The 15,012-nt window shown below is 34.1% G+C and overlaps 1 protein-coding gene across 1 annotated transcript; it reads right to left on the minus strand.

Moving 5' to 3' along the window:
- Window positions 1-44: 44 nt before the first annotated feature.
- Window positions 45-5,278, minus strand: LOC130746941 (indole-3-acetic acid-amido synthetase GH3.10-like). Its single transcript, XM_057599739.1, has 4 exons — window positions 4,753-5,278; window positions 4,212-4,313; window positions 3,195-4,015; window positions 45-722 (listed from the first exon to the last, which is right to left on the minus strand). The coding sequence occupies exons 1-4, from the start codon at window positions 5,115-5,117 to the stop codon at window positions 172-174; spliced, it is 1,839 nt and encodes a 612-aa protein (XP_057455722.1). The 5' UTR covers window positions 5,118-5,278; the 3' UTR covers window positions 45-171.
- Between the last annotated feature and the right edge of the window lie 9,734 nt (window positions 5,279-15,012).

Consider the following 15,012-nt stretch of genomic DNA (forward strand, 5'->3'; position numbering starts at 1 on the left):
TAAGTTTTTCTAAATTCTTGCACAAGTACTTATGCTATAAAATAAACTCAAAAAAACTCTTGCGAATATCGTTCCCCAAAAAGTACATTCATTACAACACATATTTTTTTGTTAAGTGTACTTAATTTCTTTAATAATGGAAATTAAAACTCGTTGTTCTCTATGTTATTGCTAATCTGAACTGGTGTAAGCTCTACTGAAAATCCTCTTGATGGTGCAAGCATCAAGAATTTTGAGTAGGACATTATTGTTAGTGCACCTAGGAGTTTTGAACTGGTTCAATGCAGCTCCATTCGCTATAAAATTGTCCAATATCTTCTTGAAAGTCCCTCTCTCCACAATGCAAAGCTCAAGGGGGCCAATTGAATTGGTCTTTCTGGACACCACGTAGCCATGATCAGCAAATGACATGTCCATTTCCTTGCAACACGCGTCAAGGACATTGTCCTCAACCTCTCCTTTGACCTCCCAGTAAATTACATAGTGCCCTGGTCTGGTTGTGATGTCTGCATAGCTTGTGAAATCAACAAGCTCAGCTTTATTTGCTTTATTCATCAGGAGCTGACACCCTTTCTCCACCACTAGTTGGAGGTCCTTCTCTGTGTTCTTGTCTATGTTCACGGTCAGAATTAGCTTCCTCCTGCATATGAAGTTCAATTTTGGGGTCCCCTGGTGGAACCCGGATACTTCCACCACATCTCCCAATCTGCACCTGTATAGTCCTGAATTATTTTTGAAAGATTAGCTAATGTATGATTGAATATTGACTTTGTCATCTACCAAAAAAGAATATTGACTTTTTGTATTATGCACTAAGAAAAAAAAAATAAGTTCACAAAATAAAATTTTCTTTGTAAGTTGTGCACTAAGAAATATTTAGTTTCATAAGTGTACTCATTTTTACCAGGTTCACCAAAAAATTACATCCACCACTGATTCATTGAGCTATTATATCCTTAATTCATATGTCTTCCAACTCTTACTATTTTAGCTATTCTTCAAAGACACTAAATAATTTTTTTGAATAGTAGTTGATTATCGTGTTAATGATCTTTTATCATAATTTATTTCTAAAACGATCGCTTCCTTTTATTTGAGTGATAATGTTTTGTGCCGATCCAATCATATAAAATCTCGGTTTGTGTTTAGATTTATCGATAGATTAGTATTCGAACTCAAAAAGACTATCTATTCACTTTTTATCTCAAAATAATACTAACATTTAATTGCACTTATATAACATATATGCAAATGTTTCGTTTACATTCACTTGAAAAAAAATGGAGAAATAATAAACTTGATATGTAAAAAGAGAGTTTGGAAAAAATAAGGTATATATAAAATGCCAATAAGTGTGTAAAAGACAAGATTGAATAATTATTTTCAGGTTATTCTCAGTATAACAAAAAAATGACTAAAATGTGTGTTTTATGTGTGATTATATATAGTCCACGTTACATGGTTTGAAATTTTGAAATGACAATTATGGAACATGCCGCCCAAATCATGACAGAAAAGTCTGCAATATTGATACTAAACCATATAACATCAATATTGAAAGTGAAAATAGTGAAGTGGACTCATCATAACACATTAAACGTGGGTTGTCTATGGGTCACTTTACACGTGTCATGCTTCAACATAAACTTGATTATTTTTACTGGTTTTTAAACTTGTTTTCAAATGAATTAGAAGAATAACGTAATGTCTATCAAAATAATTTCAACTAAATGATTGTAAAACATTTGATTCTCCTTAATTAATCAACTTCTCATGATCATTTTTTGTAAATGAAAATTTTGAGACTGATTTGATATCCTAAACAGCTATGTTTGTGGTGGGTTAAGAAAAAATCTGATCTAACTTATCAATTATTAAGATGGCCATTAATAGTATGCATTTGAATCATATCTGCATGTGAGCTTTATATCCTCTCAACCAACTTGCTAAATGTATGTGTGATAAGTTCAGCCAAGTGTTTTGGCCTGACACAACACAAGTTGGTAGCAAGAGACAGGTCCCCCCATTGTCGAAAAACAGAGAGAGGGTTATAGCTTGCATTTAATTTGCATATGACAGATAGCTCATTATTGCTAGTTTCTTGGGCCAAATTTAGCATTACTTGGTCTACAACAAATGGGTCCAATCGGGCTTGCCCACTTATTATGAGTTATAAGGAAAAAGGAATTTCAACACCTTTTTTAAGTGGAAATGAAATGATGGAAATGGAAAGGAAAGAAAAGAAGAGAAGAATGATAATGTATTTCATTTGGATGTATTTGTAAACTTTTAAAATTAAGTTTTTATTATCAAAATTAATTTTTAAGTAATTAGATATTTTTAATAGTTGATTCTAATGATAAAGTTAATTTCAACACAAAGGTACAAATTCTAATTTGTATGCTAATCATAATCAATTGTGATATATTTTACAATAAAAGTAATGATTGATATTATGAAAAGATGTTCAATTCTCACAAAACATACGAAGTGAGTTGATTACCATTTGATTTTTTAGATTTCCTCTTATTTCAATTTTTAACTAACCATTTCATATTGTTTTTGAGATAAACACTAATTCTTACATTTCGTTAAGATTTCCAACGCACTGAATAACAGTTCCCAATTTATAATATTAGTCTAAAATATTATGCTTTTATAAAGACTAAAACTTCATTTAGTTCCCAATAGATGCATTATTCAATAATTTAGTCATTCAAATATAATTTTTTATTAATTAAACATTTTTAATTCAAAATGCAATTTTTTGGTCCCAAGCCTATTTATACCCCACAATATTAGGTGAGTGAAAGCACCACATAATTGAGTATATATTTGAGGAGATAAATGTATTTAAATACAAACACTTATATATGACTTAACTTTTTTTTTTTTGCTACATCAGAAAATTAACTTTCTATTTCCTTAAAGAAAAATCTTTCAATTATTTTTTTAAAGAATTAATGCAACTAATTGGTACTAGGGATTAGTATTTGTTATCAAACAAAAAGTCAAAAGATGCTCCTGTACGGATCTAATTCAAGCAAATATTTTGATGAAAATAGAGAAAGATAGAGAGAACACATTGAAAAAGAAAGAAAATATAAAGAAATACAGATAAAATGTGATGCTATTGGATGTCTTTATAGTTAAAATGTTCTTAACAAGAAAAACAAAAAGAGAGAGATAAATACCTGTGAAAGTTGTGAGGACTATTTCGTACTGTTGTCCAACTTCAATCTGAGACAGTGGAATTGGTTTGCCTTCAATGAAATCTTCTCCAACCGAACCACTATCTTCTTTATGTCTTTGAAGTGGTATGAACTCAAAGTAAGAAAATGTGGGCACAACAGCAAATGTCACCTCCTCAGGAGGCAAACCAGGATCCACATTAACCCCAATCCAGCTCTCAGTAGACCCATATTCAGCACTAATCAAAGGCAACCCATTTGCATAATGCCTAAGCTTTGTCAAATATGGTTGCATAGACCCTGTCATAATGGAATACAAGTACTTAACATTTGGCCACAATTTAGGAATCAAACCAAACCAATCCACATTTTCTAGCTCATGACAAATGGCTTCCAATTTTGAAGCCAAACATGGATTGGGAGAAATAATTTCCAAAACAGCCCCTCTCATTTTGGGTAATTTGATTCTTGGACTCAAAGTGCCATCTCTGATGTCATTGCATATTTCTTTCCAGAGTTCTTCCAAGGTGGTGAATGCTTGCACCATGCTGTAGACAAAAGCTGAGGTCATGAACTGAACTTGGTCAGAGAAGAAGAGGCCTAGAAGGAGGTGGCAATATGTAGATTGCTTGTAGTCTCCACCAAAAATTACTTCTTCAGGGCTGCAACCATATAGCTTTTTATGTTGTTTGTTATTTCTGAATTCTTCACTAGCATAGCAGTGTGTTGTGGCGGTCCCTACTGTTAAACCTCCTTTTGTTTTGAATGTGTTGCTGCTGTATATGAATTCAAGAACCTTCCCTCCTTCCCTTACGGGGTAAACCCTGTAAATAGCATGTTCGGATTAGCTTCTTTTTCCTCATTATCAATTATGGAACCCAGGAGCTGCTATAGAAGCTTCTTTCGGAACCAGAATTGATTCCGGTTTCAGAATGAATTGTAAAAGGATTTTTAAATATGTATACAGTTCAGCACTTCAAAATAGTATATTGATTGTTCACTCATGAAGTATTGAATTACCTTGATCTATAGGCTGATGCTAAAGTGAATATTTGAAGAGTGGTTTGAGCACTGTGGCGGGTAAAGGGTACAAATTTCTGCCTTCCCTCAGTTGTTCCAGAACTGCAAAACCACCACAAGAAAAATATCAATATTTTTTATCCCACAATAGCAGGAGATCCAAGAAAATGGGAAAAAAATATACATTTTCCTCCAAGAAAAAAAAAACATATTAAAAAGAAAAAGAGTACACCCTTTTACATAATATAAATCAAAATTCAAGAAAAGAATTCACTGGTTCATTTTATAGCAACCTACTAGCACCATGAATTAAGCATACAATACACATGTGACTAATAAAATCTGAGAGAATAAAAAAGATATGGCAGAGAGCCACATGTGAGCTGTGGCCTGTATCTAATGTTCTGTTTTGTGATTCTTACCAAAGTGAACATGACCATCAATGTAAAGAAATTTCAGTACTAGATGAATCTTAATTTCCCCAAACAAAAAGGTGAAGAGAAAGGAAGAGAAGTGAAGATTCTAAAGAAGTAAATGGTACCTTAAGGAAAGAGTGGTTATGGGTTGTTGAGTGAGTAAAGGAGCAGTGTCGCCATCTGCAATCCTTTGGATAAATGGCTCAAAATCAGCATGTGAGGCAAGAGGAACCACAGAAGTGAAAAGAGATTCCAATGCACATGCTTCCATCTCTTGGATGTTGTAGTTCCCCAACCATTTCTTCAGATATTCCACACCATTGTTCTGCTTCAGAATAAGGCTCAGTATTTGACTCTGAATAGAACCTGCGTTCTGAGACACATATTCAAACCAGCTAATGATATCATACTCAATGTTGTTTCCATTGCCATTGCTGCTGTTGTTGTAGCTCAGAACTGGTTCCATTAAAGTCACTTGGTGCTGTGGCATGAGGAAATGTTGAGCTAGAAGTAAAATTAGAGAGTAAGAAGAAGAAAACAGCTAGAAAAGAAGCAAAGGAGCCCCCACAAATAGAAATATCCTTCCGTTGGTTTGGTGCTTATATACAATACAAACCACTGATATTTGGAGAAGCTTTCATAGATGAATGCTACCATACAAATAATATAGACCACAAGAAATGGTGTTATCATTTTAAGGGGGAGAGATTGAAAGGAAATAACTGTACTTTTATGTAATAAATGTGAGTTATTATTCTTTTATTGAAAATATCCTCTGATGACCTCTAATTCCAAAAGCGGGAAAGTAATCTTCTAAGATAGCTAAACAAGGAATAGAGAATAGAGAATCAGAACCATGATTACACATTTAAAAGAGTTGAACTCAATTCTTATACATTAAATTTGAGCCATTAATATTGACTATTAAGTCTCATGGATGGAGATGGAAGTATTTCAGACAACCGACATCAGCTTATACCCTAGCCTATATTATAGGGTTATCCAAGATGAACCAGCCGGACCCGAAATCAAACTAACTAACATGTTTTTTGTCGCTAGGTCGGGCTGAATCTATTGCGGCTTTGGACAGATTCAAAAAACCACTTTAGGTGGTGTGGGGTAGTCGGTTTCAATTTGGGCTCAAACCCGACCGAACCGACTGAAGTAACTATACACATTCGCAAGCCCGGTCCATGAGCATTGCACAAACCCTAACTAAAGGTCTCCCCAAAAGTGCGACTCTTAGAAATCGAACTCTCAATCTTGAAACATTATATTAAATGCACATAATAAAATATGTTCATAAATTAAAACACTTAATTATAATTTTTTTCAAGTTTGAAAATTTGTAATTGCTTAATGTAACTTTAATATGACGGTTAAATAAGAAAAAAATAAAATAAAAAATAGTAAAATGATATTTTGTTAAATGCATATTATAAATGTTAAAATCATTATATTATATTATATTATCTGAAGGGGTGGATGTCAATTTACAATATGTAAAGAGGATTAAGACCATTGTAATATTGTTTGGAGATCATGTGGCATAACATGACCACCTTGAGGCCATTTGTGATGGACTTTAAAAAACCGATGACATTGACATTCAATATCTAAGGTCGCAACATTAGTTATTACTCATGAAGGTCGATTTGACCTAACCAAGAAGAAGTTGGGTGATTCGATGATTTTTTTGGATATAGCACAAGTCCCCAGCATCGCATCCCTCTTCATAGCATGTTTCAAATTACGCTCCAACGTACTACACATGTTTTTTGTCATGGTTGATTTGAATGCTTTAGAGGATGTGGTGGTTATTCCTCTGTTAGACATATGTTCGCATATTTGTAATTAGGAGTCAATTTGGACCCCTCCTCATGGTTCTCCTATTCCTTGTTGTAGGTACGTCTTGCAGAAGTGTCATATTTTGGATGTCCTCCTAGACTATTATGTCTTACCAATAAATAGGGCATCTTCCTCAATCTTGCCCAAGTTTTTGGGTTATTCACCAAGCCATAAAAGATATTAGCGCTTAGGAACCTCTTGTCGTATTTTTGGGTTATTCTTCAAAGAGTTTTGTTTTCCTTACTCAAAATTGTTTCCCTCTACTACCAACAACCAGACCCCTTGTTCATCCATTATCCTTGCCTTTACTTGTGTCCAACTGTACTAATATTCATCTTCTTGCTAATTTTCCTACTATACAACAAGTTGATAGTGATACACACCTTATACAACCTGCTTAATCAACTTCCACACATCAGACTTTTCACCCATCTAATAGACACCCAAGATGAACGTGTGTTGAATTTGACATTACTAAATTAGTACTTTATGCCTATTCTCCTTCTTATTCAAGTCAAACCTACCACTACAAAGCATGCACTGTCTGATCCAAAATAGTTGGTGTTAGTGTAACAAGAATATGATACAATAATGGTTTATCACACTTGGTCTCTTGTTCTATTTTCCCTTGCTTGAAAACTGATTGACTACAAGTTGGGTTTTAGAGTCAAAGAGAACCTTAATGGTTCCATCAATAGGTGTATGACCAGATTGGTGGCCAAAGGTTTTCACCAAAGACAAGGTTTTGACTATTTTGAGACATTCTTATAAATGGGTAAACCAACTATATGGATAATGATCTCTTTACCTGTTTCTAGAAGTTGACACATCCAACAATTGTTTGTCAATAATGTTTTTATTAATGTGTTTTGGGCCCCTAGTTTTGAAGTTTATGACAGATCCTTGGTTTCTAAATTGCAACGGAAATTGTATGGACTCGTACGAGACACTAGAGCTTGACTCAAGAGTTTCGATGAAGTGTATTTGATGTTTATTTTTCTGAATGGATTCAAGGAGGATATAGAAGTTGAACTTAGGTTGTATAAACCTACTAAACTATTTGTAATGATGAAAAAGCCGCGGTACGTGGAGGAAAAATATAATTCGACAAAAGTTTGTAAGAATAAGCAATATCAACTTATGTTTTTAGGTGAAGAAGAGACTCAAGAGAAGAATTTGGTTGAATGGAGATACGATGTGATGAAGATGATGTTGTGGAGGCTTAATTATCAATGCAAAGTATATGTTCAACTACTAGAATATTTTTGAAGGGTTGGGGCATATCATGGATTGAAAGGTGGTGGATTGTGGAACATCTTAAAACTTTATTTCATTGGATATGGTATAACAATTACAATTACCACTGTCCAAATTATCTTATTTTGTAGAAGTTACATATGGGCATAAAATTAAGTGTCTAGGTGTATGCAATGGTGTGATGTTATGAGTCTGACACATCAAAATTCTCACTATGCACAACTTAGTGCACTAAAGCTCCCACAATGCACATGTTCGATGAAGTTCCCAACCACTTTTTATAAGCAAGTATCCAACCACTTGATCTATTGTGTGTAACCTTGTCATGTGTTTTACTCAAGAGGTTATTTTTGCGGAAGTAGTGTTATTGGAATATTGCAATCTCAATCTAACTTTGGGTATGTTTAAGGAAACAATTGTATAAAGGTTTCAACCTACTTGAATTCACCTTTCTTTTTCAGTTGAAACTAAATCAATTGTTGGTGAAGTATGTGGGGGAATTTGAACAACATGTTGTAATTAGAGGGTTGGATGAAGTGTATTTCACGATTATTTTTCTGAATGGATTGAAGCAAGATATAGAAGTTGAATTAAGGTTGTATAAACATGTTACACTATTTGCAATGATGAAGAAGTCGCGACATATGGAGGAAAAATATGACTATTTTTGAGGAAAAATATAATTCGACCCAGGTTTGTAAGAATAAACAATATCAACTTATGTTTTTAAGTGAAAAAGAGACGCAAGAGGAGGATTTGATTGAATGGAGATACGATGTGATGAAGATGAAGTTGTGAAGACTTAGTTGTCATTGCAAATAATAGTAAGTTCTACTATTAGAATTTTTTTAAGGTTTGGAGCATATAAAGAATAGAAAGGTGGTGGATTGTGGAGCATCTTACAACTTTATTTCATTGCATTTGGTACAAGAATTTCAATTACCACCATAAAAATAATATTTTTTTGTATAAGTTAGATACGAGCATAAAATTAAGTGTCAAGGTGTATGCAAGGGTGTGATGTTATGGGTTTAAATCACATTTTGACACATCAAAACTCTCATTATGCACAATCTGGTGCATCAAAGCTCCCACAATGAACAACTTGGTGCATTAAAGCTCCCATAATGCACATGTATGATGAAGTGGCCAATCACTTTTTATATAAGCAAGTATCCAACCACTCGATCCATTGTAAGTAAATCTACCATGTGTTTTACTCAAGATGTTGTTTCTGCGGAAGTGGTGTTATTGAAATCTTGCACTCTCAATCTAACTTGGGGTATGTTGTAGACAACAATTGTACAAAGGTTTCAACCTACTTGTATTCGCCTTCCTTTTTCAGTTGAACCAAATCAATTGTTGGTGGAGTATGTGGAAGAATTTGAACATGTTGTAATTAGAGTAGGGGTACTCGTATCTCAATAGGAGATTTGGTCGACGGTGTCTTGAAGGCTTGCATACTCCCGAGGAAAAGTTTTCTGCTCTGTGTTGAACCATCAATCAATCATGCCTTCTTCAATGCTCTATACTCTTTCATTACCCATTCATTTTCAAAGAAGATCTGAATCTACCAATTCTTCATCTGAAACGCAGGATATGTCCCAAATTTCTACAATCACAGAAATTTCTACTCTTACTCGTGCTCACATTCCAATTTTTTCAGGTAGCTCGAAAAACCTACTCTTACTCGATCTCCTACTCTTACTCTTGCTCCATTTTTTCCATAAACTTATGGTTTAATTTTTCTTTAATTTTTTTTCAATTTTTCCTCTGTAGCTCGAAAAAGAAAGAGATTTGTGATGGAAGAACAAGGAAAAAGATTATCAGAGACCAAATCCACAAGATTTTCAAGGATTTCAGGTAACATGAGTTAATGTGGAGAAAAGGAAATTAAAGCAGTTTGAACAAAATCAACTTGATGATACTATAATTTTAAGTCGCCTGTATTTTCTAATATATAGATATTTAAAAAAGTATTTTTATATTTTTCTGGATTTTATTTTGCAATTCAATCAATCGAGTTGTGCGTGCATAACACATATATGAAAAATCTTAAGTGAACTCTTTTGTTCATTTTTAAATTGATTTTACATGAAACAACAAATCTGTCCCTTAATTTTTCAATCCCTTTCAACTCAATCTTACCCTTTCTCATCTTCTTACTTGTTTTTAGCTTTTGTTGGATCAATCCAAGAAGTTGAGGGATCAGTAGGTCAATATTTTAGATGTTCCGAAAACATGAAAGAAATTGATGGAAAGGGTAACTACTTGCAGCTTATATCAGTGTACAAGGATGCTTGTCATACATTTTTTATTTTATTTCTAGACTAGATATGGCCTATCTTACTTGCTAAGAATATTTTCAAATTTAAGGAGAATGGTATCTTCAAAAATATGTTCTTTTGTCGATGATGGCCTTTTGTCTAATGAACAAGCGATGGTTGTTGTGAGACATTTTGATGCTAAACATTTTGGTATTGAAGTTGAAATGTGGTTAAGCTTTAAGGATGCCAAAAAAGTTGATTATATTAAAAGTCTTTGCAGGTCTGTTCTTCACTTCTTCTAACTTTTATTTAATTAAAATAAAGGACATAGCTTTGATTTGTTTGTTGCTAAGTTGTGTTTCATAATTAAGTTAGTTAAATGCCCCAACACTATTTCAGTTTCAACCTTAATCTTTGTTTTACCGATTTTAAACAAAAACACCACGTGTTTGATTGAATAGCACACTATCTTTGAATAGCACACTAAGTATTTGATTTAATGTCCTAAGTACTTCCGCCCCAACAATTTCATCTTTTGTAGAGAGGTAGAAACACTTTGTTACTAACTTGCCATCATCTTATAAGAGGTACAATTTGTCATTCCACCTCTTGACATCTTCAAATAAATTAGTAGGAAACTTGATCAACCTATAATTCCCTATAATTCCAACATTTTGGACTCTTAAACCCTCTCATCGTCCTCCTTCTGCTAGGAATATTGATATGTGGTTAGGCTTTAAGGATGCCAAAAAAGTTGCAGATTCTTAAGAATTATTCAAAGTAGACAAAGGTCATCATGGTAATTGTAAATGTAATAATGTAATGTAATGTAATATAGAACCAACCTTTCCTCCACCTTTCTTAGGAGCATCTAATGCCTCGTAGTATAAATCAGACAATTTAAGGATATTAATTTTAACTTGTTGCACCTCCTTTTCTTTTGTCACGTCATTTCTTAATATCAAAAGGCGGTCCATGAGTGCCATCCAACTATCAGCTGCAACACCTATTGTGCTACTGCAAATAGGAGAAAATTCTTCTGTTAAGGGTCATAAAATTAAAACTAAGAAAACTCTTACTACCCTACTTGACTAATATCTGTGACAATTTATGTTCCTCTTGATAACATAGTATATATGGTAAAAACACTACATTGAAATGACACTTCAAAGGCCAAAGGTTTTCAGGGCACAAGCAGAGAAAATGGGATATCTAGTCCAAACAACATCATATACAGGCTTGAAGGCTTATATAGTTACCCCCGATAAGTAGGGGGTTACCCCCTACTTATGATAAGCAGGGGGTTACCCCCTACTAATATAAGTAGGGGGTAAGTAGGGGGTTACCCACTACTAAAATAAGTAGGGGGTAACCCCCTACTTATGTTAAGCAGGGGGTTACCCCCTACTTACCCCCTACTTATGATAAGTAGGGGGTTACCCACCACTAACGGACTATACAATTATGGGGTAACCCCCTACTTATATTAGTAGGGGGTAACCCCCTACTGGATGTCCAAAAACCGATCCAAAATAAACCGCATATATTTGGGTCTAAGTAGAAGCAACTCATATCACATCTAACTTATTGTTACATTTACAAGGGTTGGATGAAGTGTATTTGGCGATTATTTTTCTGAATGAATTCAAGGAGGATATAGAAGTTGAATTAATGTTGTATAAACCTACTACACTATTTGCAATGATGAAGAAGTCGCGATATATGGGCGAAAAATATAACTATTTTTGAGGAAAAATATAATTCGACTAAAGTTTATAAGAATAAACAATATCAACTTATGTTTTTAGGTGAAAAAGAGACGCAAGAGGATAATTTTGTTGAATGGAGATACGATGTCATGAAGATGAGGCTGTGAAGGCTTAATTGTCATTGCAAATAATGAAGGTATGAAAAACGGTAGAAAGGGGGGGAATTTGAATAGCGTTTTTAGAATAAAACTTCCACCTTAAGATTTTAACAAATCTTTTGAGACACAAGTAAAGTGCTTAAGATAAGAGATGAGAAAAGCACACAAGGATTTTATCCTGTTCACTTGATGAATCACTCAAGCTAGTCCAGTCCACCCGTGAAGGTGATTTCTTCCTTCTTAGAATGAAGACAATTCACTAAATAGAGATTTGTTACAACTGCACTTGAAACCTACAAGTGACTAACAATACACTGACTTAGCTCACACTAAGATTCACTCTCTTAGTCTTCTCTAGGATCCGATCAACCTTGATATCCTAAAGGTAAACTAAACAACTGTTTAAGAAATATTGTTTACAAAGAAATTTCTTCTGAAAATCTTGTAGTAAACACAATGAATTCGATGAAGAAAGATTGCTTAGAAGATTTGAATATAGCTTGCGCGTATGAGTTTCTTCCAACTACATATTTCAGTCTTCAGCCTCTATATATACTCCAAGGATTAGGGTTTGAACATTGCATGAGAATGCTACCGTTGGAGGGCAGATCTAGGATTTCCAGCTTCTGCTGTGGCCGAGTATGTTAGGTTAGGTCGTCAGGATAGTACATTTGCTTTTGTACTTTTGATAGTGACTTGACGTTTAACCTTGTTGACTTCTGATCAGAGGAATGCTTCGTGTTGGAACTTGTGAAGCTTGTTGATCAGAGTCAGAGGGAAGCATGGATCCTCTGACCGCTGTACCTTCTGATTCTGAACTCAGAGGAGAAGTACTTAGTCTTCAGAGCCATTTTGCTTCTGGACTTCAGAGTCTTCACTTTTCAGCTTCTGGATCTTCAAAGTCTTCTACACCATCAGAACATCTGAACCTTCAGAGTGTCTGGGTTATCAGAACGTCTGGATCTTCAGAACTTCAAGTGGGCTGAGTCCATATCAGAGCTTGATTAACTTCAGATCTTCTGAAGCTTTTCTACTGTTCAGATTGAACATAGAGATTGCGAAAGCGTTGCTAGGGTCACTCTTTAAGCAAAGTGCTTCTGATTTGTGTGAGATTAAATTAAGGTCAGAGCCTGTTAGGAGCACACTCAGAAAACACTTTAGAGTACCATAATTGTTCATACTAAAATGTTAACTTGTAATCATCAAAACATAGAGTTGTACTACATGATCAAAACTTGATCTTACAAATAATAGTAAGTTCTACTATTAGAATTTTTTAAGGCTTGGGTCATATCAAGGATAGAAAGTTGGTGGATTGTTGAGCAACTTACAACTTTATTTCATTGAATCTGGTACAACAATTTCAATTACCACCATCAAAATTATCTTATTTTCTAGAAGTTACATACAGACATAAAATTAAGTGTCAAGGTGTATGCAAGGTTGTAATATTATGGGTTCAAACCACATTCTAACACATCAAAACTCCTGCTATGCACAACCTGGTGCATCAAAGTTCCCACAACATGTATGATGAAGAGCCCATCCATTTTTTATATAAGCAAGTATCCAACCACTCGGTCCATTGTATGAAACCTTACCATGTGTTTTACTCAAGAGGTTGTTTCTGCGGAAGTAATGTTATTAGAATATTGCAATCCTAATCTAACTTGGGATATGTTTAAGGCAACAATTGTAGAAAGGTTTCAACCTACTTATATTCACATTTATTTTTCTGTTAAAACCAAATCAATTGTTGGTGGAGTATGTGGAAGAATTTAAACAACATGTTGTAATTAGAAGTTAGATGAAATGTATTTGGTGATTATTTTTCTGAATGGATTGAAGGAGGATATAGAAGTTGAATTATGGTTGTATAAACATGCTACACTATTTACAATGGTGAAAAAGTCGCGTTATATGGGGAAAAATATATTTTGACTCGGGTTTGTAAGAACAAGCAATATCAACTTATGTTTTTAGAAGAAGAAAAGACGCAAGAGGATAATTAGGTTGAATGGAGATACGGTGTGATGAAGATGAGGTTGTGGAGGCTTAATTGTCAATCAAATATAATAAGTTCTATTATCAGGAATTTATTAAAGGCTTAGGGCATATCAAGTATAGAAATGTGGTGGATTGTGGAGAATCTTACAACTTTATTTCAATGAATCTGGTATAACAATTACAATTACCATTGTCCACCACATTTCTATCTTTGATATGCCCCAAGCCTTTAAAAAATTTATAATAGTAGAACATACTATTGTTTTATTGACAGTTTTTTAAGTGTTAAAGTGAATGCAAGGGTATGATGTTATGGGTTCAAACCAACGCATCAAAGCTCCTGCTATGAACAACTTGGTGCATTAAAGCTCCCACAATGCACATGTCCGATGAAGTTCCCAACCATTTTTTTATAGGCAAGTATCGAACCACTTGGTCTATTATACGTAACATTACCATGTGTTTTACTCAAAAGATTATTTCTATGGAAGTGGTGTTATTGGTTCAAGGACTGGAAATTGAACAAGAATTTCTTCTTTCTTGTTTTGGGTGGAACTGATTTGGTTATAGGGTTGGAATGATTGGCTTCACTTATCCGTGAACTTTGGTGATTGCTAGATACAAAAAGTGGCTGAAAGAATGTGAGTTAACTAAAGCTTCTACTACTTTAGAGTTTATGAGTAAAGGTGCTGGGTGAGGGTGAAGAAAATGACTTTGCATACAATGATTAATGTGGTCCAACACTTGGAGTAAGCTAGGTCTGAGGAAACTAAGGTTCCAACTTAATTGTATTTGCAATAGTATGAATCCAAGAGGATGTGCAAGATTTAGAGTTGCTCATGTAATTTTGTTGATCTTGAGCTCTGTGTATTGTGATTGTAAGGAAGATTCCAAATTTTGCTATCTGGCACCCTTTGATGAGGTACTATTGAGACATCATATGTAACATATATGTGTCACCCCTTGTATACCAATGTTGTACTTTAAACTTCTGAGTGCATAGATGATGAAATTCTATGTTTCACTATGTTTGCAAAATATTGGCATTGTTGATTTGATGTCAAGTTCTTGTTGACACTTTGAATGCATTGATGATGAAATTTTATGTTTCAAAAAAATATTTCTATTGCATGATATTA

The sequence above is a fragment of the Lotus japonicus genome, chromosome 3 (assembly GCF_012489685.1).
Source record: "Lotus japonicus ecotype B-129 chromosome 3, LjGifu_v1.2".
Classification (NCBI taxonomy): Eukaryota; Viridiplantae; Streptophyta; class Magnoliopsida; order Fabales; family Fabaceae; genus Lotus; species Lotus japonicus.

Bases quoted from the DNA above. Each gene is read 5' to 3' on its own strand.
- LOC130746941 (XM_057599739.1), bottom strand. From the start codon at position 5,117: ATGCCACAGCACCAAGTGACTTTAATGGAACCAGTTCTGAGCTACAAC. The intron at 4,016-4,211 runs GTAATTCAATAC...TGCTATTTACAG, and splicing joins GCATCAGCCTATAGATCAAG to GGTTTACCCCGTAAGGGAAG. The intron at 723-3,194 runs GTATTTATCTCT...AAAATAATTCAG, and splicing joins AGTCCTCACAACTTTCACAG to GACTATACAGGTGCAGATTG.